Source organism: Anopheles merus, chromosome 3L, assembly GCF_017562075.2.
Source record: "Anopheles merus strain MAF chromosome 3L, AmerM5.1, whole genome shotgun sequence".
NCBI classification, from domain to species: domain Eukaryota; kingdom Metazoa; phylum Arthropoda; class Insecta; order Diptera; family Culicidae; genus Anopheles; species Anopheles merus.
This window is the reverse complement of record NC_054085.1, coordinates 7,535,325-7,556,491: the sequence shown is the minus strand read 5'-3', so window position 1 is coordinate 7,556,491 and position 21,167 is coordinate 7,535,325. Positions and strand designations below refer to the sequence as shown.

The 21,167-nt window shown below is 39.8% G+C and overlaps 2 protein-coding genes across 13 annotated transcripts; both read left to right on the top strand.

Moving 5' to 3' along the window:
* Window positions 1–139: 139 nt before the first annotated feature.
* LOC121599441 (protein toll-like) lies at window positions 140–15,804 on the top strand. Of its 11 annotated transcripts, none has more exons than XM_041927235.1 (7): window positions 6,747–6,768; window positions 8,292–8,489; window positions 8,552–9,204; window positions 9,870–11,063; window positions 11,137–12,607; window positions 14,131–15,043; window positions 15,709–15,798. In XM_041927235.1, the coding sequence occupies exons 4-6, from the start codon at window positions 9,898–9,900 to the stop codon at window positions 14,335–14,337; spliced, it is 2,844 nt and encodes a 947-aa protein (XP_041783169.1). In that variant the 5' UTR covers window positions 6,747–6,768; window positions 8,292–8,489; window positions 8,552–9,204; window positions 9,870–9,897; the 3' UTR covers window positions 14,338–15,043; window positions 15,709–15,798. The 11 variants fall into 11 exon arrangements, with proteins under 11 accessions (XP_041783175.1, XP_041783179.1, XP_041783177.1 ...); XM_041927237.1 differs by having other exon boundaries at window positions 8,292–8,916; window positions 9,004–9,204; XM_041927234.1 differs by having other exon boundaries at window positions 8,292–9,204; window positions 14,131–14,328; window positions 14,391–15,043.
* A 502-nt stretch (window positions 15,805–16,306) lies between these two features.
* On the top strand, window positions 16,307–20,748 carry LOC121599443 (protein toll-like). 2 transcript variants are annotated; one of them, XM_041927246.1, is made up of 3 exons: window positions 16,307–16,902; window positions 16,976–18,446; window positions 19,970–20,748. In XM_041927246.1, the coding sequence occupies exons 1-3, from the start codon at window positions 16,307–16,309 to the stop codon at window positions 20,318–20,320; spliced, it is 2,418 nt and encodes an 805-aa protein (XP_041783180.1). In that variant the 3' UTR covers window positions 20,321–20,748. The 2 variants fall into 2 exon arrangements, with proteins under 2 accessions (XP_041783180.1, XP_041783181.1); XM_041927247.1 differs by having other exon boundaries at window positions 19,991–20,746.
* Window positions 20,749–21,167: the final 419 nt, after the last annotated feature.

Sequence of the window (21,167 nt, the reverse complement as noted above, 5' to 3'; positions counted from 1 at the left end):
TTGCATGTACCAGATGTAATCCAGCGCATATGGAAGGGCGCAAACACATAGCGCCACCCCATTAGAGTCTGCGAACCAAGTGATACGCTTACGGACTCACACTCTTGCGCAGCATCGCAGTAAGCTTTGAGCAGTTCGCGAGAAAGTACGGATTTTCGTGCGAGTCGTTTGACCACGATACAGGGTTTACCGAGTGGCTTTCAAATGTGAACATATTTGTCCTTTGCTTGCTTGATGTATTCAGCAGCTTTCACATATTGTATTTGTATTGAAATAAAACATATTATTTTTGGGTAAATAAAATATCTAATAGCTGATAAAAAATATCCCGAGGGCAGAGAATAATGCCTTTGTCAGCGGAAAGTAGCTCAAAAACCCTGTAAGTGCTTATTATAAGTGTGCTTGTGTTTTGTGTTCTGTGCCAAATCAACGCAATAGCTCCAGTCAACCGATTTCACAGAATCTTGCCTACAGTAAAAGGGACACAAATTGTCCAGGCAAGTGATTTATATTTGTTCTGGTATCATAGACAGGAAGCTCAATATGCCATAAGCACTGTATCTTGGTTGGGTGGAAGTACAGGCGGTCTCCGAGATATACGGTACCTCTTATACGCGGATTCGGGGATACGTGGTTGTCTAAATTTGACAGGAAAATTGAACTGATTTGACTCATACATTGTCAAATGCAAAATAAATTTTCTTCTGGTTGAACTATGTAATTATTAAAGAAGGTTTAAAATTGTCATATACAGTCAGAATTATACTTAATAATTTCTAAACCTTATCACATCTAGAAAAATTAAACGAAAATAGATGATATTTTGGCGGAAAATCCTAAAATTTAACATAAGGGGAAATTAGAGATACGCAGTATTTTGCGACCGATTTCGGTTTGAATACACCGATAGTTACCGGTTAAACTAAACTCCAATACTAACTCCATAAGTACTATAGTTACTGCTTAACATTATGTTGCTACGTGTGTAGCAATCTTGATTCGAGTCGCAATGATAACATTATTAATTCCACACTGCTTTGCTCGCTTCATAATTTTCTCTGCCTGGATTCACAGGGTTCGTTGTAGAAAAAGATATGGTAGTGCCGGGTCTGTCCAATCCGAAGATGTGATAACACTCTCTGATCTTGATATGTCTCGCCATGGTGATGTTGTGGTTTTGATCGTTCCTAGGAGAGACCGGCCGCTGCTAAACTAATCACCGTTGCAGCTATTGGCGATAATAGTTTTACTAAGGCAAATGAAGTAGAGTAAGTGTACCAATTGTGGCTATAGCACCAATTATGGCTATAACGAACACTATTTTTGCTCTAAAACAGTATTTTTGCATTCTAAAACCACGGAAGGATTTTTCTTTTCAAATATGAACATTTTAACACATTTGTGCTTCATTAGTTCCATGCTGATCACTTCCGTTTGTTAAATATCACCATTATTCATTATTAAAATGTGTTGGCAAGATTTTTGGTATCTCTTACCATTTTGCTAAGAGCAGCACTGTAGGAAATTAGCGATTTTCAAGACTCCTAACCATAACTTCATCTCAAAATCATCATTTTGGTGCAAAATATTAGTTATTTAACGTTTATTAGTTAATATTAATCAAAATTCACCAAAATTTCATCGAAAATATGCTTTTTTTCTGTACGTCCATAATTGGTACAACTAACCTTCGGTGTACCAAATATCGCAGTATGCTATGGATGCTTTGTTGACAACTGTCGTTTTGGTCGTAGTGCGTAGTTTACAAGTGATCAAATCGGGGTTTCTCGTTGTTATTTTCGCAATATTTTGTTATTTTAAATTGTTATTTTGTCTTTTAAGCATCATTTTCTTGTAAAGTGTTCAAATCAGTAATCAGTGGAAAAGTCAGTATAATGAAATCGAATCAGATTCAACAAAATAATACAGCTTTGAAGGAACTTTCATACGAAGAAAGCGAAATCTGAAGCCGCTCGTGTCGCCTTATTGCCAAATGCGCTTTTGTTCTTCCCTGATCGATAGTTAGTGCTAGTCTTGGCTAGCTATCTAGGCTGAACTATGGCTACGATTCTTTATTTAAACAAATTCCAACAGACCACCCTGATTGTCTGTGCTCCTCTTCGTATCGCGCTGAAACGGTGGCTGGCTTCGGTATAGCTTCCAGGTGATGTGAAAGATTGTCAGGTGTGTGTCCAAGTACGGTGTCAAAGGTGTACGAAAGTATTTTTTTATGATTAGCCTCATCAATTGTGGGATTAATTGAGCGTGGATATCAATACAACCAGTGTTAGAAAACGGATATTTTAAAATGTTATTTTTACGTATTTAATAGTGGCTACATACATTATATTGGTGCAGTGAACTTATTTTTACTTGATTTCAGTTAAAACAATGTCACAAAGTAATTTTTGGTGTAAATATCCACGAGTTTTGGCCTACAACCACAATTGGTACAGCTATGGCGAATTGCTAGGAACACTATAGCCATAATTGGTAACTTGAGATGCAATTTTTAATCGTAATTTTCTGTTGTTTCGCTGAACATTGAGTCAAAATAAAAAATACTCTCGTGTTCTACACATTGTAGGCTACATAAAAACATAAATAAGTTTAAAATTTTATACAATACTTTTTTTACAGGCGTAAAATCGGTATCTTAATGACATATTGCAGCCATAATTGGTACACTTACCCTAGATTGTTTTATTTATAGCGACTTTGAGTCTCGTGACTACATTCGTCTCTCTCACGGTGTGTAAGGGTGTTATGATAGCAGGCCGGGTTATTACGTCCTGCGTTGGCTAGTCGATCTGCTATTTCGTTTCCCCGTTTAAGACAAGAGAGAACCTTATCATAGGACACACGATACGAAGAGCACCAGTACCTATGTATGCAGCTGGATTTGAACCCACTAAAACTCTCTTGTGCCTCAAGGAATACTGGCCGGACCGCCCGCTAAGGCATTACTTGGACCACTGCTATTCCGTTTTGTGAATACTTGTGTGACTAAGAATCCAGCAGAATGCGACTTGGGGTGATTTCGGTATATTGCACAGTTGTTGGATGTTCGGCTCACTGGTAGTTTCAGATTCAAGCTTGAAGCACACTTGCACACTTGTAGATTCCACAACTTTTGTAATCATTTGTACTTATCTGTCGGTATAGATCAGATGGTGGTAACACAGCGGATGGTGGTATGGTGAACTTGTGTTATTGTTTTTGAAAATATTCCCATTGTCAGGACAGTATTTTGGTAGAAGCCAGCTGTGGATAATTTGAAGATGGATTTGACGGGAAGTGTGGTGATGATCAATAACACCCGTACCAATATACGCTTGTAAAAAATCTGGTCAATTTTTCATGCAGGTATGAGATCATAATCTTCAATGCTTAAAAAATGGTTCAGTAGCAGTAGTTACTGATCAATTATAGCTATTACTCAATAGTGTAAGCCAAAAGGTCTCACATGGTACTTCATCATTAGGGTATTAAATAGCCGCGTACTTCATATGCATATTCATATGCATTTTAAACAGTAGTATCAGAAATTCATAAAATACACCTTTGCCAAAGATTATGACAATACATGTTTTATATAGATGCTTTTATTGTAATTATGGTTCAAGTAACTATCTATTGTTCGTCAAACAATTAACACATATCTGGTGTAATTCATAGGCAAACTTATGTTTCCGAAATTAGGTGGCGGCTACTTTATGCCTTGTTTACTAATCTCCACGTGTTCTTATGTTATCTATGATCTCCTCTTAAAGCAATTCTTCTTCTTCTTCTTCTTTGGCTCAACAACCGATGCCGGTCAAGGCCTACCAACCCACTTGTGGGGTTGGCTTTCAGTGACTTATTGATTTCCCCCCATAGCAGGATAGTCAGTCCTACGTATGGCGGCACGGTCTATTTGGGGCTTGAACCCATGACGGGCATGTTATTAAGTCGTACGAGTTGACGACTGTACCATGAGACCGGCTCTAAAGCAATTCTATTGATAACTAATCTTGTGCTTTTCTTTCCAGATTTCCAACAAATCTCCAACCCTTTGCAATGATCCTCGTTTGGATGTACTGTGTTTACCTGACGGTTTTACTGGTACCAAACACCAGCGGCAATGACTGTACCATAACAAATAGGTCTAGAATATGCTGGATAGTTGAATGCCCAGGTTCAAATGTTCATTTCTCGATCAACTTCAAAAATCGCAAACTTAATGTGACCTGTTCCGACAAACCAAACTTTGAGCTGCTTCGGGACCAACCCAATCTACGCAGCCTCACGTTCGACCAGCTGATCTATCAAGACTGCCAACTTCCGGTTGGTTATCAGTCGCTTCTGGAGTTCCTTTCAGCCTTTCTCGATCACACCCAACTGTCATATATTGTTGAGTTGATTTTAATAAACAATGCAGACCTATCAGCGAATGTAACGCTTGATCCGCCGCTATTTGTCGGACTCCACAAACTACAAACTCTTGTGATCGATAATTTTGCTGTATCGTTCGACAAACCACTGCCGCTCCAACAACTGCCAAGCGATGTCAATCGCTTTGCGGGTTCAATTTTACACCAGCTCCAGGAAAAACAGCACCGCCAGACCATTGCTGAAGGTGATTGGGAAATGAATATAATGCCAAACGGGTTGGTTTCCATGGTGCCCAATCTTCAAATGTTGACTCTCCACAGAAATAACTTTAAGCAAGTCGAACACTTTGCGAAGCTACCAAGCTTGACTTATTTTAACATCAGTTCGAATCAACTGATGTCACTACACGATGAGATGTTCTATGAACTGCCAAACCTCACATTTATTGACCTGTCGTCAAATAAACTATCCAGGCTATCAGCCAATTTGTTGCGGATGAACAAGAACCTGAACAACTTTCTCGCAGATAATCAGAATGGTTCCGGACTTGTACTAGAAGATAAACTGTTCGCCGATCTAAGGAGGCTTATAAAAGTGTCTGTATCCAACTGTAAAATAACAACGCTACCGGAATGTCTCTTCGCTGGAGCCACCGGGATAACATTTATCGACTTCAGCAGCAACAAGCTGCAAAGCCTTCCAGAACATTTGTTTCGTGGTTTGTCCAACTTGCGGTGGCTTTATTTACAGAACAACGAGCTAATGAGAATGCTACCAGACACCCTGCTGGAGGATGTAATCAATTTGCGTGTTCTTCACCTTTGCTATAACAAACTAACCATGCTGAACAGGTAAGGTCACTTCATATCTCCTTGCAGAAAATAAATCCAAGTAATTTCATTCCATCTCGTCCAATTATTTTAGACATCTACTGAAAAATCTAACGCATTTGGAAAAGTTACATCTCGAACATAACCAGCTACATATGATCGATGTGGATGCGTTCACGTCTCAGACAGAGTCTCTAATAACGCTCAATCTCAGTCTTAACAGCATTACGCTAAATGAAGATAACAGAGATGTATTCTACAGCAATGAGGCAATCAACATCACGTCCGGTATTATTTTCAACACTTTGAACAAAGTTCAGGTCCTGGATCTTTCGTATAATGCAATCGTAAAAATATTAGATCCTTTTAAAAATTTTATGGAAGGTCTTCGAACGCTCGACCTGTCCCACAATTTGATTTCACACATAGAATATAAAGACTTGCTATTTCCATCACCCAATATCGATCAAGTAAATTTGGAGTCAAACAAGATTACCCATTTCGGCTTCGACCGTAGCCGGATTGAAACGCACCATCGCTTACCGAGGGAAATTCTTCTAGCTGATAATCCACTCAACTGTGACTGCATGTCCTACCCGCTAGTTACATATCTGAAAGCGATATCATACGCCAGTAAATCCGTCCTGCTAAAGGGTCTTGAATGCACTCAGCCGTCCAAACTGTTTGGACTCCAACCGCAAGACGTGCAACTAGAAGATTTGGTTTGCGAAATTGATACCTTCACGGAATTCTGTCCGGCCGAGTGTAAATGCTACAAACGGGCCGTAGATCAATGTGCCATTGTGAACTGTAACGCAGCGAACCTTACCCGTGTGCCCGTCATCCACAGCCCCTCTAACATCGGGTGCAATTTTATTGAGCTGCATCTTGCACAGAACAAACTGCATCATCTATCCAACGCGGGCGAGGGATGGAATTTCGTTCGATGGCTTAACGTATCAAACAACAGCCTTATTACACTGTCTGCAGAAAGTCTACCCGAAATGCTTGAGCTGCTCGATGTCTCTGGCAATCAATTAACCGAGATCGATGCCGCCTTCATAGTCAAATTAAATCAATCCACCCTGCATAACATCAGCCTTGCGTTGAATCCATGGGATTGTTATTGTGAAAATCAACTGCTTACCTTTGTAGTCGATAATGTAGCGCGCATAACCGATTATTATACCCTCCAGTGTATCGACGGTAGACCGATCAACCTGGCTACTTTGAAAGAGCTGTGTCGTACGATAACTTTGTCTCGTTTGTATATCAGCGTGGCAATTTCAATGGCGTCCGTTGGCTGTTTACTCTGCATATGGCTGTATGCAAAATTCAACTTGGCGATCAAAGTGTGGCTCTTCAAGCATAACTTGCTACAGTGGTTTGCCACAGAGGAACAAATTGATACGAATAAGAGGTACGACGCATTCATCTCGTACTCGCACAAGGATGAGGATTTCGTCTCGAAGGAACTGTTGCCGAGGCTTGAGAGCGAAGAGCTCAACTTCAAAATCTGCTGGCACGTGCGTGACTTTATACGGGGGAGATGATCGCCAACGAGGTTAGTGATTGTCTTGATTTTCCATGATTGTAACACTTTTTTTTTAAATTGCTTGTAATTTGCAAGTTTTTCAAGTCTAAATATTTTTTGTCAACCTTCCCATCATCGATTTATTAATAGACTGTTCTTATCTACACTAGATCATTCTCTTCTAACATTCGAACCATCTGTTCTACTGTTTTCAAGGTTCCTAGACATACTATGGGTGGGTCGTTTGCTATGATTTTGGTAGCTATGATGAATGAAGATTTGTATGGAGATTGGCACAAAGGGAGTAAGGGTGGCTAAGAACTTTGTAAGAGTTGCTAAGTAACTCCATAGCTGTCAAATGAAAATTTGTCAAATTACAGTAGACGAACCGACCTGTACTAATTTATGGATTTTGATTGTTTCCTATTTTTCAATTCTTAAGGCATTGGTCTAATCTTGTTGCGCGCAACATTGTTGCTGGCAAAATGAATGGATTTCACAGCTAGCGCAACTTTGTTTCTGACCAAATTCAAACTATAGGTGGACATTTCGGTTCTTTTAAGTGAACGTGAATGAACCGAGTCGTTCACCATTATGAACGTGAACGTGATTTCGGTTCATTCGTTCTTTTAAAAATAGCTATACCTCTAGAGTCTGTGAATCAGTACACCATTCGAAAAACGGTAGACTACATATCGGGTGGCCTGGTCACCTGAATAGTAAGCCAATACTGACAATCTTTCAACACAACACGCAATTAAAATCGAACTTTCATGGTTTTGCACATAAATTGTTCAAAATGATAATGAATACAATCACTCATCTTGTTGATTCTTATTTTATTTCGATATAACAAATTAACCATAGCGTTCTATTCTTGTGAACCGGGGCATTCATTTTTCAACGTGTACTGAATTTTTCAACGTGTACTGAATGTTTTTTTCAACAAAAAAATGATAAAAAATAATCTCGGAGCTGTGAATTGCCCTACTTTTTAACGCTATGAAATGTCAAATCCAAATGTTGCCAGCAACATTCTTAGACTACATCATCGATATGTTGCCGAGCAACAATGTTGCGCGCAACAACATTAGACCAATGCTTAACTCACTTATTCTATACAGTCTGTTCCCGAGTTTAGCGGTTCTCGGATTACGCGGATTCAGAGATACGCGGTTTTCGAAATTCACATGAAGTGTCAAATCAGTATAATTTGCTTCAAAAAATGTCCAATGCAGTATAAATTGCATTTGTGCTAATTAATTCAACCCACTTATGAGCGAAATCTTAAAAACATTCGAATATTCTGTTTAAATTGTATCAAATAAATGATAAAGTGTATAAAAGTACTCAATTGAATAAAAATACTGAGTCACCAATTTTATTTCGGTCGAAAACTGCGAAATTTGACTTTGGTGGATATTTGAGTTACGCGGATTCCTCTGGAACGCACAAACCGCGTAACTCGGGAACAGACTGTACATTTTTAAATACCCCGTTAAACTAGCTCTCATTCCATACAGCAATAATTGGCGTTTTCTATTTATCTGTAGCTGTTATGTTACTACTTCCAGATAACGAAAGCTGTTGAAGACTCGCGTCGTACAATTATTATCCTCTCGCTCAATTATATCGAGTCCATGTGGGGCCAAATGGAATTCAGCACGGCGTACTTACAGTCGTTGGTAGACAAGCACAACCGCGTTATTCCCATCATTTTATACAATACTTTTTTTACAGGCGTAAAATCGGTATCTTAATGACATATTGCAGCCATAATTGGTACACTTACCCTAGATTGTTTTATTTATAGCGACTTTGAGTCTCGTGACTACATTCGTCTCTCTCACGGTGTGTAAGGGTGTTATGATAGCAGGCCGGGTTATTACGTCCTGCGTTGGCTAGTCGATCTGCTATTTCGTTTCCCCGTTTAAGACAAGAGAGAACCTTATCATAGGACACACGATACGAAGAGCACCAGTACCTATGTATGCAGCTGGATTTGAACCCACTAAAACTCTCTTGTGCCTCAAGGAATACTGGCCGGACCGCCCGCTAAGGCATTACTTGGACCACTGCTATTCCGTTTTGTGAATACTTGTGTGACTAAGAATCCAGCAGAATGCGACTTGGGGTGATTTCGGTATATTGCACAGTTGTTGGATGTTCGGCTCACTGGTAGTTTCAGATTCAAGCTTGAAGCACACTTGCACACTTGTAGATTCCACAACTTTTGTAATCATTTGTACTTATCTGTCGGTATAGATCAGATGGTGGTAACACAGCGGATGGTGGTATGGTGAACTTGTGTTATTGTTTTTGAAAATATTCCCATTGTCAGGACAGTATTTTGGTAGAAGCCAGCTGTGGATAATTTGAAGATGGATTTGACGGGAAGTGTGGTGATGATCAATAACACCCGTACCAATATACGCTTGTAAAAAATCTGGTCAATTTTTCATGCAGGTATGAGATCATAATCTTCAATGCTTAAAAAATGGTTCAGTAGCAGTAGTTACTGATCAATTATAGCTATTACTCAATAGTGTAAGCCAAAAGGTCTCACATGGTACTTCATCATTAGGGTATTAAATAGCCGCGTACTTCATATGCATATTCATATGCATTTTAAACAGTAGTATCAGAAATTCATAAAATACACCTTTGCCAAAGATTATGACAATACATGTTTTATATAGATGCTTTTATTGTAATTATGGTTCAAGTAACTATCTATTGTTCGTCAAACAATTAACACATATCTGGTGTAATTCATAGGCAAACTTATGTTTCCGAAATTAGGTGGCGGCTACTTTATGCCTTGTTTACTAATCTCCACGTGTTCTTATGTTATCTATGATCTCCTCTTAAAGCAATTCTTCTTCTTCTTCTTCTTTGGCTCAACAACCGATGCCGGTCAAGGCCTACCAACCCACTTGTGGGGTTGGCTTTCAGTGACTTATTGATTTCCCCCCATAGCAGGATAGTCAGTCCTACGTATGGCGGCACGGTCTATTTGGGGCTTGAACCCATGACGGGCATGTTATTAAGTCGTACGAGTTGACGACTGTACCATGAGACCGGCTCTAAAGCAATTCTATTGATAACTAATCTTGTGCTTTTCTTTCCAGATTTCCAACAAATCTCCAACCCTTTGCAATGATCCTCGTTTGGATGTACTGTGTTTACCTGACGGTTTTACTGGTACCAAACACCAGCGGCAATGACTGTACCATAACAAATAGGTCTAGAATATGCTGGATAGTTGAATGCCCAGGTTCAAATGTTCATTTCTCGATCAACTTCAAAAATCGCAAACTTAATGTGACCTGTTCCGACAAACCAAACTTTGAGCTGCTTCGGGACCAACCCAATCTACGCAGCCTCACGTTCGACCAGCTGATCTATCAAGACTGCCAACTTCCGGTTGGTTATCAGTCGCTTCTGGAGTTCCTTTCAGCCTTTCTCGATCACACCCAACTGTCATATATTGTTGAGTTGATTTTAATAAACAATGCAGACCTATCAGCGAATGTAACGCTTGATCCGCCGCTATTTGTCGGACTCCACAAACTACAAACTCTTGTGATCGATAATTTTGCTGTATCGTTCGACAAACCACTGCCGCTCCAACAACTGCCAAGCGATGTCAATCGCTTTGCGGGTTCAATTTTACACCAGCTCCAGGAAAAACAGCACCGCCAGACCATTGCTGAAGGTGATTGGGAAATGAATATAATGCCAAACGGGTTGGTTTCCATGGTGCCCAATCTTCAAATGTTGACTCTCCACAGAAATAACTTTAAGCAAGTCGAACACTTTGCGAAGCTACCAAGCTTGACTTATTTTAACATCAGTTCGAATCAACTGATGTCACTACACGATGAGATGTTCTATGAACTGCCAAACCTCACATTTATTGACCTGTCGTCAAATAAACTATCCAGGCTATCAGCCAATTTGTTGCGGATGAACAAGAACCTGAACAACTTTCTCGCAGATAATCAGAATGGTTCCGGACTTGTACTAGAAGATAAACTGTTCGCCGATCTAAGGAGGCTTATAAAAGTGTCTGTATCCAACTGTAAAATAACAACGCTACCGGAATGTCTCTTCGCTGGAGCCACCGGGATAACATTTATCGACTTCAGCAGCAACAAGCTGCAAAGCCTTCCAGAACATTTGTTTCGTGGTTTGTCCAACTTGCGGTGGCTTTATTTACAGAACAACGAGCTAATGAGAATGCTACCAGACACCCTGCTGGAGGATGTAATCAATTTGCGTGTTCTTCACCTTTGCTATAACAAACTAACCATGCTGAACAGGTAAGGTCACTTCATATCTCCTTGCAGAAAATAAATCCAAGTAATTTCATTCCATCTCGTCCAATTATTTTAGACATCTACTGAAAAATCTAACGCATTTGGAAAAGTTACATCTCGAACATAACCAGCTACATATGATCGATGTGGATGCGTTCACGTCTCAGACAGAGTCTCTAATAACGCTCAATCTCAGTCTTAACAGCATTACGCTAAATGAAGATAACAGAGATGTATTCTACAGCAATGAGGCAATCAACATCACGTCCGGTATTATTTTCAACACTTTGAACAAAGTTCAGGTCCTGGATCTTTCGTATAATGCAATCGTAAAAATATTAGATCCTTTTAAAAATTTTATGGAAGGTCTTCGAACGCTCGACCTGTCCCACAATTTGATTTCACACATAGAATATAAAGACTTGCTATTTCCATCACCCAATATCGATCAAGTAAATTTGGAGTCAAACAAGATTACCCATTTCGGCTTCGACCGTAGCCGGATTGAAACGCACCATCGCTTACCGAGGGAAATTCTTCTAGCTGATAATCCACTCAACTGTGACTGCATGTCCTACCCGCTAGTTACATATCTGAAAGCGATATCATACGCCAGTAAATCCGTCCTGCTAAAGGGTCTTGAATGCACTCAGCCGTCCAAACTGTTTGGACTCCAACCGCAAGACGTGCAACTAGAAGATTTGGTTTGCGAAATTGATACCTTCACGGAATTCTGTCCGGCCGAGTGTAAATGCTACAAACGGGCCGTAGATCAATGTGCCATTGTGAACTGTAACGCAGCGAACCTTACCCGTGTGCCCGTCATCCACAGCCCCTCTAACATCGGGTGCAATTTTATTGAGCTGCATCTTGCACAGAACAAACTGCATCATCTATCCAACGCGGGCGAGGGATGGAATTTCGTTCGATGGCTTAACGTATCAAACAACAGCCTTATTACACTGTCTGCAGAAAGTCTACCCGAAATGCTTGAGCTGCTCGATGTCTCTGGCAATCAATTAACCGAGATCGATGCCGCCTTCATAGTCAAATTAAATCAATCCACCCTGCATAACATCAGCCTTGCGTTGAATCCATGGGATTGTTATTGTGAAAATCAACTGCTTACCTTTGTAGTCGATAATGTAGCGCGCATAACCGATTATTATACCCTCCAGTGTATCGACGGTAGACCGATCAACCTGGCTACTTTGAAAGAGCTGTGTCGTACGATAACTTTGTCTCGTTTGTATATCAGCGTGGCAATTTCAATGGCGTCCGTTGGCTGTTTACTCTGCATATGGCTGTATGCAAAATTCAACTTGGCGATCAAAGTGTGGCTCTTCAAGCATAACTTGCTACAGTGGTTTGCCACAGAGGAACAAATTGATACGAATAAGAGGTACGACGCATTCATCTCGTACTCGCACAAGGATGAGGATTTCGTCTCGAAGGAACTGTTGCCGAGGCTTGAGAGCGAAGAGCTCAACTTCAAAATCTGCTGGCACGTGCGTGACTTTATACCGGGGGAGATGATCGCCAACGAGGTTAGTGATTGTCTTGATTTTCCATGATTGTAACACTTTTTTTTTAAATTGCTTGTAATTTGCAAGTTTTTCAAGTCTAAATATTTTTTGTCAACCTTCCCATCATCGATTTATTAATAGACTGTTCTTATCTACACTAGATCATTCTCTTCTAACATTCGAACCATCTGTTCTACTGTTTTCAAGGTTCCTAGACATACTATGGGTGGGTCGTTTGCTATGATTTTGGTAGCTATGATGAATGAAGATTTGTATGGAGATTGGCACAAAGGGAGTAAGGGTGGCTAAGAACTTTGTAAGAGTTGCTAAGTAACTCCATAGCTGTCAAATGAAAATTTGTCAAATTACAGTAGACGAACCGACCTGTACTAATTTATGGATTTTGATTGTTTCCTATTTTTCAATTCTTAAGGCATTGGTCTAATCTTGTTGCGCGCAACATTGTTGCTGGCAAAATGAATGGATTTCACAGCTAGCGCAACTTTGTTTCTGACCAAATTCAAACTATAGGTGGACATTTCGGTTCTTTTAAGTGAACGTGAATGAACCGAGTCGTTCACCATTATGAACGTGAACGTGATTTCGGTTCATTCGTTCTTTTAAAAATAGCTATACCTCTAGAGTCTGTGAATCAGTACACCATTCGAAAAACGGTAGACTACATATCGGGTGGCCTGGTCACCTGAATAGTAAGCCAATACTGACAATCTTTCAACACAACACGCAATTAAAATCGAACTTTCATGGTTTTGCACATAAATTGTTCAAAATGATAATGAATACAATCACTCATCTTGTTGATTCTTATTTTATTTCGATATAACAAATTAACCATAGCGTTCTATTCTTGTGAACCGGGGCATTCATTTTTCAACGTGTACTGAATTTTTCAACGTGTACTGAATGTTTTTTTCAACAAAAAAATGATAAAAAATAATCTCGGAGCTGTGAATTGCCCTACTTTTTAACGCTATGAAATGTCAAATCCAAATGTTGCCAGCAACATTCTTAGACTACATCATCGATATGTTGCCGAGCAACAATGTTGCGCGCAACAACATTAGACCAATGCTTAACTCACTTATTCTATACAGTCTGTTCCCGAGTTTAGCGGTTCTCGGATTACGCGGATTCAGAGATACGCGGTTTTCGAAATTCACATGAAGTGTCAAATCAGTATAATTTGCTTCAAAAAATGTCCAATGCAGTATAAATTGCATTTGTGCTAATTAATTCAACCCACTTATGAGCGAAATCTTAAAAACATTCGAATATTCTGTTTAAATTGTATCAAATAAATGATAAAGTGTATAAAAGTACTCAATTGAATAAAAATACTGAGTCACCAATTTTATTTCGGTCGAAAACTGCGAAATTTGACTTTGGTGGATATTTGAGTTACGCGGATTCCTCTGGAACGCACAAACCGCGTAACTCGGGAACAGACTGTACATTTTTAAATACCCCGTTAAACTAGCTCTCATTCCATACAGCAATAATTGGCGTTTTCTATTTATCTGTAGCTGTTATGTTACTACTTCCAGATAACGAAAGCTGTTGAAGACTCGCGTCGTACAATTATTATCCTCTCGCTCAATTATATCGAGTCCATGTGGGGCCAAATGGAATTCAGCACGGCGTACTTACAGTCGTTGGTAGACAAGCACAACCGCGTTATTCCCATCATTTTATACAATACTTTTTTTACAGGCGTAAAATCGGTATCTTAATGACATATTGCAGCCATAATTGGTACACTTACCCTAGATTGTTTTATTTATAGCGACTTTGAGTCTCGTGACTACATTCGTCTCTCTCACGGTGTGTAAGGGTGTTATGATAGCAGGCCGGGTTATTACGTCCTGCGTTGGCTAGTCGATCTGCTATTTCGTTTCCCCGTTTAAGACAAGAGAGAACCTTATCATAGGACACACGATACGAAGAGCACCAGTACCTATGTATGCAGCTGGATTTGAACCCACTAAAACTCTCTTGTGCCTCAAGGAATACTGGCCGGACCGCCCGCTAAGGCATTACTTGGACCACTGCTATTCCGTTTTGTGAATACTTGTGTGACTAAGAATCCAGCAGAATGCGACTTGGGGTGATTTCGGTATATTGCACAGTTGTTGGATGTTCGGCTCACTGGTAGTTTCAGATTCAAGCTTGAAGCACACTTGCACACTTGTAGATTCCACAACTTTTGTAATCATTTGTACTTATCTGTCGGTATAGATCAGATGGTGGTAACACAGCGGATGGTGGTATGGTGAACTTGTGTTATTGTTTTTGAAAATATTCCCATTGTCAGGACAGTATTTTGGTAGAAGCCAGCTGTGGATAATTTGAAGATGGATTTGACGGGAAGTGTGGTGATGATCAATAACACCCGTACCAATATACGCTTGTAAAAAATCTGGTCAATTTTTCATGCAGGTATGAGATCATAATCTTCAATGCTTAAAAAATGGTTCAGTAGCAGTAGTTACTGATCAATTATAGCTATTACTCAATAGTGTAAGCCAAAAGGTCTCACATGGTACTTCATCATTAGGGTATTAAATAGCCGCGTACTTCATATGCATATTCATATGCATTTTAAACAGTAGTATCAGAAATTCATAAAATACACCTTTGCCAAAGATTATGACAATACATGTTTTATATAGATGCTTTTATTGTAATTATGGTTCAAGTAACTATCTATTGTTCGTCAAACAATTAACACATATCTGGTGTAATTCATAGGCAAACTTATGTTTCCGAAATTAGGTGGCGGCTACTTTATGCCTTGTTTACTAATCTCCACGTGTTCTTATGTTATCTATGATCTCCTCTTAAAGCAATTCTTCTTCTTCTTCTTCTTTGGCTCAACAACCGATGCCGGTCAAGGCCTACCAACCCACTTGTGGGGTTGGCTTTCAGTGACTTATTGATTTCCCCCCATAGCAGGATAGTCAGTCCTACGTATGGCGGCACGGTCTATTTGGGGCTTGAACCCATGACGGGCATGTTATTAAGTCGTACGAGTTGACGACTGTACCATGAGACCGGCTCTAAAGCAATTCTATTGATAACTAATCTTGTGATTTTCTTTCCAGATTTCCAACAAATCTCCAACCCTTTGCAATGATCCTCGTTTGGATGTACTGTGTTTACCTGACGGTTTTACTGGTACCAAACACCAGCGGCAATGACTGTACCATAACAAATAGGTCTAGAATATGCTGGATAGTTGAATGCCCAGGTTCAAATGTTCATTTCTCGATCAACTTCAAAAATCGCAAACTTAATGTGACCTGTTCCGACAAACCAAACTTTGAGCTGCTTCGGGACCAACCCAATCTACGCAGCCTCACGTTCGACCAGCTGATCTATCAAGACTGCCAACTTCCGGTTGGTTATCAGTCGCTTCTGGAGTTCCTTTCAGCCTTTCTCGATCACACCCAACTGTCATATATTGTTGAGTTGATTTTAATAAACAATGCAGACCTATCAGCGAATGTAACGCTTGATCCGCCGCTATTTGTCGGACTCCACAAACTACAAACTCTTGTGATCGATAATTTTGCTGTATCGTTCGACAAACCACTGCCGCTCCAACAACTGCCAAGCGATGTCAATCGCTTTGCGGGTTCAATTTTACACCAGCTCCAGGAAAAACAGCACCGCCAGACCATTGCTGAAGGTGATTGGGAAATGAATATAATGCCAAACGGGTTGGTTTCCATGGTGCCCAATCTTCAAATGTTGACTCTCCACAGAAATAACTTTAAGCAAGTCGAACACTTTGCGAAGCTACCAAGCTTGACTTATTTTAACATCAGTTCGAATCAACTGATGTCACTACACGATGAGATGTTCTATGAACTGCCAAACCTCACATTTATTGACCTGTCGTCAAATAAACTATCCAGGCTATCAGCCAATTTGTTGCGGATGAACAAGAACCTGAACAACTTTCTCGCAGATAATCAGAATGGTTCCGGACTTGTACTAGAAGATAAACTGTTCGCCGATCTAAGGAGGCTTATAAAAGTGTCTGTATCCAACTGTAAAATAACAACGCTACCGGAATGTCTCTTCGCTGGAGCCACCGGGATAACATTTATCGACTTCAGCAGCAACAAGCTGCAAAGCCTTCCAGAACATTTGTTTCGTGGTTTGTCCAACTTGCGGTGGCTTTATTTACAGAACAACGAGCTAATGAGAATGCTACCAGACACCCTGCTGGAGGATGTAATCAATTTGCGTGTTCTTCACCTTTGCTATAACAAACTAACCATGCTGAACAGGTAAGGTCACTTCATATCTCCTTGCAGAAAATAAATCCAAGTAATTTCATTCCATCTCGTCCAATTATTTTAGACATCTACTGAAAAATCTAACGCATTTGGAAAAGTTACATCTCGAACATAACCAGCTACATATGATCGATGTGGATGCGTTCACGTCTCAGACAGAGTCTCTAATAACGCTCAATCTCAGTCTTAACAGCATTACGCTAAATGAAGATAACAGAGATGTATTCTACAGCAATGAGGCAATCAACATCACGTCCGGTATTATTTTCAACACTTTGAACAAAGTTCAGGTCCTGGATCTTTCGTATAATGCAATCGTAAAAATATTAGATCCTTTTAAAAATTTTATGGAAGGTCTTCGAACGCTCGACCTGTCCCACAATTTGATTTCACACATAGAATATAAAGACTTGCTATTTCCATCACCCAATATCGATCAAGTAAATTTGGAGTCAAACAAGATTACCCATTTCGGCTTCGACCGTAGCCGGATTGAAACGCACCATCGCTTACCGAGGGAAATTCTTCTAGCTGATAATCCACTCAACTGTGACTGCATGTCCTACCCGCTAGTTACATATCTGAAAGCGATATCATACGCCAGTAAATCCGTCCTGCTAAAGGGTCTTGAATGCACTCAGCCGTCCAAACTGTTTGGACTCCAACCGCAAGACGTGCAACTAGAAGATTTGGTTTGCGAAATTGATACCTTCACGGAATTCTGTCCGGCCGAGTGTAAATGCTACAAACGGGCCGTAGATCAATGTGCCATTGTGAACTGTAACGCAGCGAACCTTACCCGTGTGCCCGTCATCCACAGCCCCTCTAACATCGGGTGCAATTTTATTGAGCTGCATCTTGCACAGAACAAACTGCATCATCTATCCAACGCGGGCGAGGGATGGAATTTCGTTCGATGGCTTAACGTATCAAACAACAGCCTTATTACACTGTCTGCAGAAAGTCTACCCGAAATGCTTGAGCTGCTCGATGTCTCTGGCAATCAATTAACCGAGATCGATGCCGCCTTCATAGTCAAATTAAATCAATCCACCCTGCATAACATCAGCCTTGCGTTGAATCCATGGAATTGTTATTGTGAAAATCAACTGCTTACCTTTGTAGTCGATAATGTAGCGCGCATAACCGATTATTATACCCTCCAGTGTATCGACGGTAGACCGATCAACCTGGCTACTTTGAAAGAGCTGTGTCGTACGATAACTTTGTCTCGTTTGTATATCAGCGTGGCAATTTCAATGGCGTCCGTTGGCTGTTTACTCTGCATATGGCTGTATGCAAAATTCAACTTGGCGATCAAAGTGTGGCTCTTCAAGCATAACTTGCTACAGTGGTTTGCCACAGAGGAACAAATTGATACGAATAAGAGGTACGACGCATTCATCTCGTACTCGCACAAGGATGAGGATTTCGTCTCGAAGGAACTGTTGCCGAGGCTTGAGAGCGAAGAGCTCAACTTCAAAATCTGCTGGCACGTGCGTGACTTTATACCGGGGGAGATGATCGCCAACGAGGTTAGTGATTGTCTTGATTTTCCATGATTGTAACACTTTTTTTTTAAATTGCTTGTAATTTGCAAGTTTTTCAAGTCTAAATATTTTTTGTCAACCTTCCCATCATCGATTTATTAATAGACTGTTCTTATCTACACTAGATCATTCTCTTCTAACATTCGAACCATCTGTTCTACTGTTTTCAAGGTTCCTAGACATACTATGGGTGGGTCGTTTGCTATGATTTTGGTAGCTATGATGAATGAAGATTTGTATGGAGATTGGCACAAAGGGAGTAAGGGTGGCTAAGAACTTTGTAAGAGTTGCTAAGTAACTCCATAGCTGTCAAATGAAAATTTGTCAAATTACAGTAGACGAACCGACCTGTACTAATTTATGGATTTTGATTGTTTCCTATTTTTCAATTCTTAAGGCATTGGTCTAATCTTGTTGCGCGCAACATTGTTGCTGGCAAAATGAATGGATTTCACAGCTAGCGCAACTTTGTTTCTGACCAAATTCAAACTATAGGTGGACATTTCGGTTCTTTTAAGTGAACGTGAATGAACCGAGTCGTTCACCATTATGAACATGAACGTGATTTCGGTTCATTCGTTCTTTTAAAAATAGCTATACCTCTAGAGTCTGTGAATCAGTACACCATTCGAAAAACGGTAGACTACATATCGGGTGGCCTGGTCACCTGAATAGTAAGCCAATACTGACAATCTTTCAACACAACACGCAATTAAAATCGAACTTTCATGGTTTTGCACATAAATTGTTCAAAATGATAATGAATACAATCACTCATCTTGTTGATTCTTATTTTATTTCGATATAACAAATTAACCATAGCGTTCTATTCTTGTGAACCGGGGCATTCATTTTTCAACGTGTACTGAATTTTTCAACGTGTACTGAATGTTTTTTTCAACAAAAAAATGATAAAAAATAATCTCGGAGCTGTGAATTGCCCTACTTTTTAACGCTATGAAATGTCAAATCCAAATGTTGCCAGCAACATTCTTAGACTACATCATCGATATGTTGCCGAGCAACAATGTTGCGCGCAACAACATTAGACCAATGCTTAACTCACTTATTCTATACAGTCTGTTCCCGAGTTTAGCGGTTCTCGGATTACGCGGATTCAGAGATACGCGGTTTTCGAAATTCACATGAAGTGTCAAATCAGTATAATTTGCTTCAAAAAATGTCCAATGCAGTATAAATTGCATTTGTGCTAATTAATTCAACCCACTTATGAGCGAAATCTTAAAAACATTCGAATATTCTGTTTAAATTGTATCAAATAAATGATAAAGTGTATAAAAGTACTCAATTGAATAAAAATACTGAGTCACCAATTTTATTTCGGTCGAAAACTGCGAAATTTGACTTTGGTGGATATTTGAGTTACGCGGATTCCTCTGGAACGCACAAACCGCGTAACTCGGGAACAGACTGTACATTTTTAAATACCCCGTTAAACTAGCTCTCATTCCATACAGCAATAATTGGCGTTTTCTATTTATCTGTAGCTGTTATGTTACTACTTCCAGATAACGAAAGCTGTTGAAGACTCGCGTCGTACAATTATTATCCTCTCGCTCAATTATATCGAGTCCATGTGGGGCCAAATGGAATTCAGCACGGCGTACTTACAGTCGTTGGTAGACAAGCACAACCGCGTTATTCCCATCATTTATCAAGACATTGGAGATATTGATCAACTCAATCCACAGCTCCGGGCGTACCTCAAGACCAACACGTATGTCCGCTGGGACGATCCGTGGTTCTGGGATAAGCTGCACTACGCCATGCCCCGTAAGCGTAGGCCGAAGAATGTGCAGACAATCGAAAACATGCACATGGCTTCAGTGGATAAATAAAATTTGCCGAAAGTACTATGATGCCTCCAATCAAATACGCCGTGGCTGTAAAAAGGCGTTGCAAAAGGGTGTCTACTGGCTAGCTATGTTGTCCTTGTCTGAATGTTCACGATGTCGCCATTAATCATCAGTAATGGCATATCCAGCTAAAGTTGGAAGTCAATAGTGGAACGCGTAAGAACGCTGACGGCAAACTTTGAGGAATTGAAATTTCATTTCTTTTGGTGTACGATAAGCCATATTTTGATGAATGTTTAATGCAATAAGCAAACAAACCAAAATTTCACATCAATTTTCACTCAAGCTTAAAATAAAGAATTGATCATGCAATTGGCATGTCATTTACAGCACTAGGAGCGTTGGATTTAAGTAGTGATAAGCGTAAAGTGTAGTATAAAATCTTATTATTAATTGTAAATAATTTATAAAAGAATGACAGTTTGTAAATATAGTGGCTTACTGATAATACAGCTGCAAAGGATTTGTACTATGAGATGACGCCCATACAACTGCACATACAGTTTAATTTGTTGGAATAAGCTTGTCCTCTTTGGGATAATTATGCCAAATTCTTAATGTCAATTAATTTTAGGGACCCATCTTAACAGCAGATCAGTGGCGGCTCCATGAGAAATGGCCTAGTATGCATTTTGTTCTACATATTCGTCGCGGTAAACGGCAATGGCTAACATACACATAAGAAATCTCAAAGCGATCTCAAATACGAGTAGACGTTTTTGAGCCAAAATGCCTATTGTGTTCTGTTTCTCATTTAGTAATTTAATTGGCCCTGATGATTTGACATCAATCATGGGTGGTGTGATATTTTATTTATGAAATAAAACTA

Excerpts from the sequence above, each read along its gene's own strand:
- LOC121599441 (XM_041927235.1), top strand. The coding sequence starts at position 9,898 with ATGATCCTCGTTTGGATGTACTGTGTTTACCTGACGGTTTTACTGGTA. Across the intron at positions 11,064-11,136 it reads AAACTAACCATGCTGAACAG|ACATCTACTGAAAAATCTAA; the intron begins GTAAGGTCACTT and ends CAATTATTTTAG. Across the intron at positions 12,608-14,130 it reads GGGAGATGATCGCCAACGAG|CTGTTATGTTACTACTTCCA; the intron begins GTTAGTGATTGT and ends ATTTATCTGTAG.
- LOC121599443 (XM_041927246.1), top strand. The coding sequence starts at position 16,307 with ATGAATATAATGCCAAACGGGTTGGTTTCCATGGTGCCCAATCTTCAA. Across the intron at positions 16,903-16,975 it reads AAACTAACCATGCTGAACAG|ACATCTACTGAAAAATCTAA; the intron begins GTAAGGTCACTT and ends CAATTATTTTAG. Across the intron at positions 18,447-19,969 it reads GGGAGATGATCGCCAACGAG|CTGTTATGTTACTACTTCCA; the intron begins GTTAGTGATTGT and ends ATTTATCTGTAG.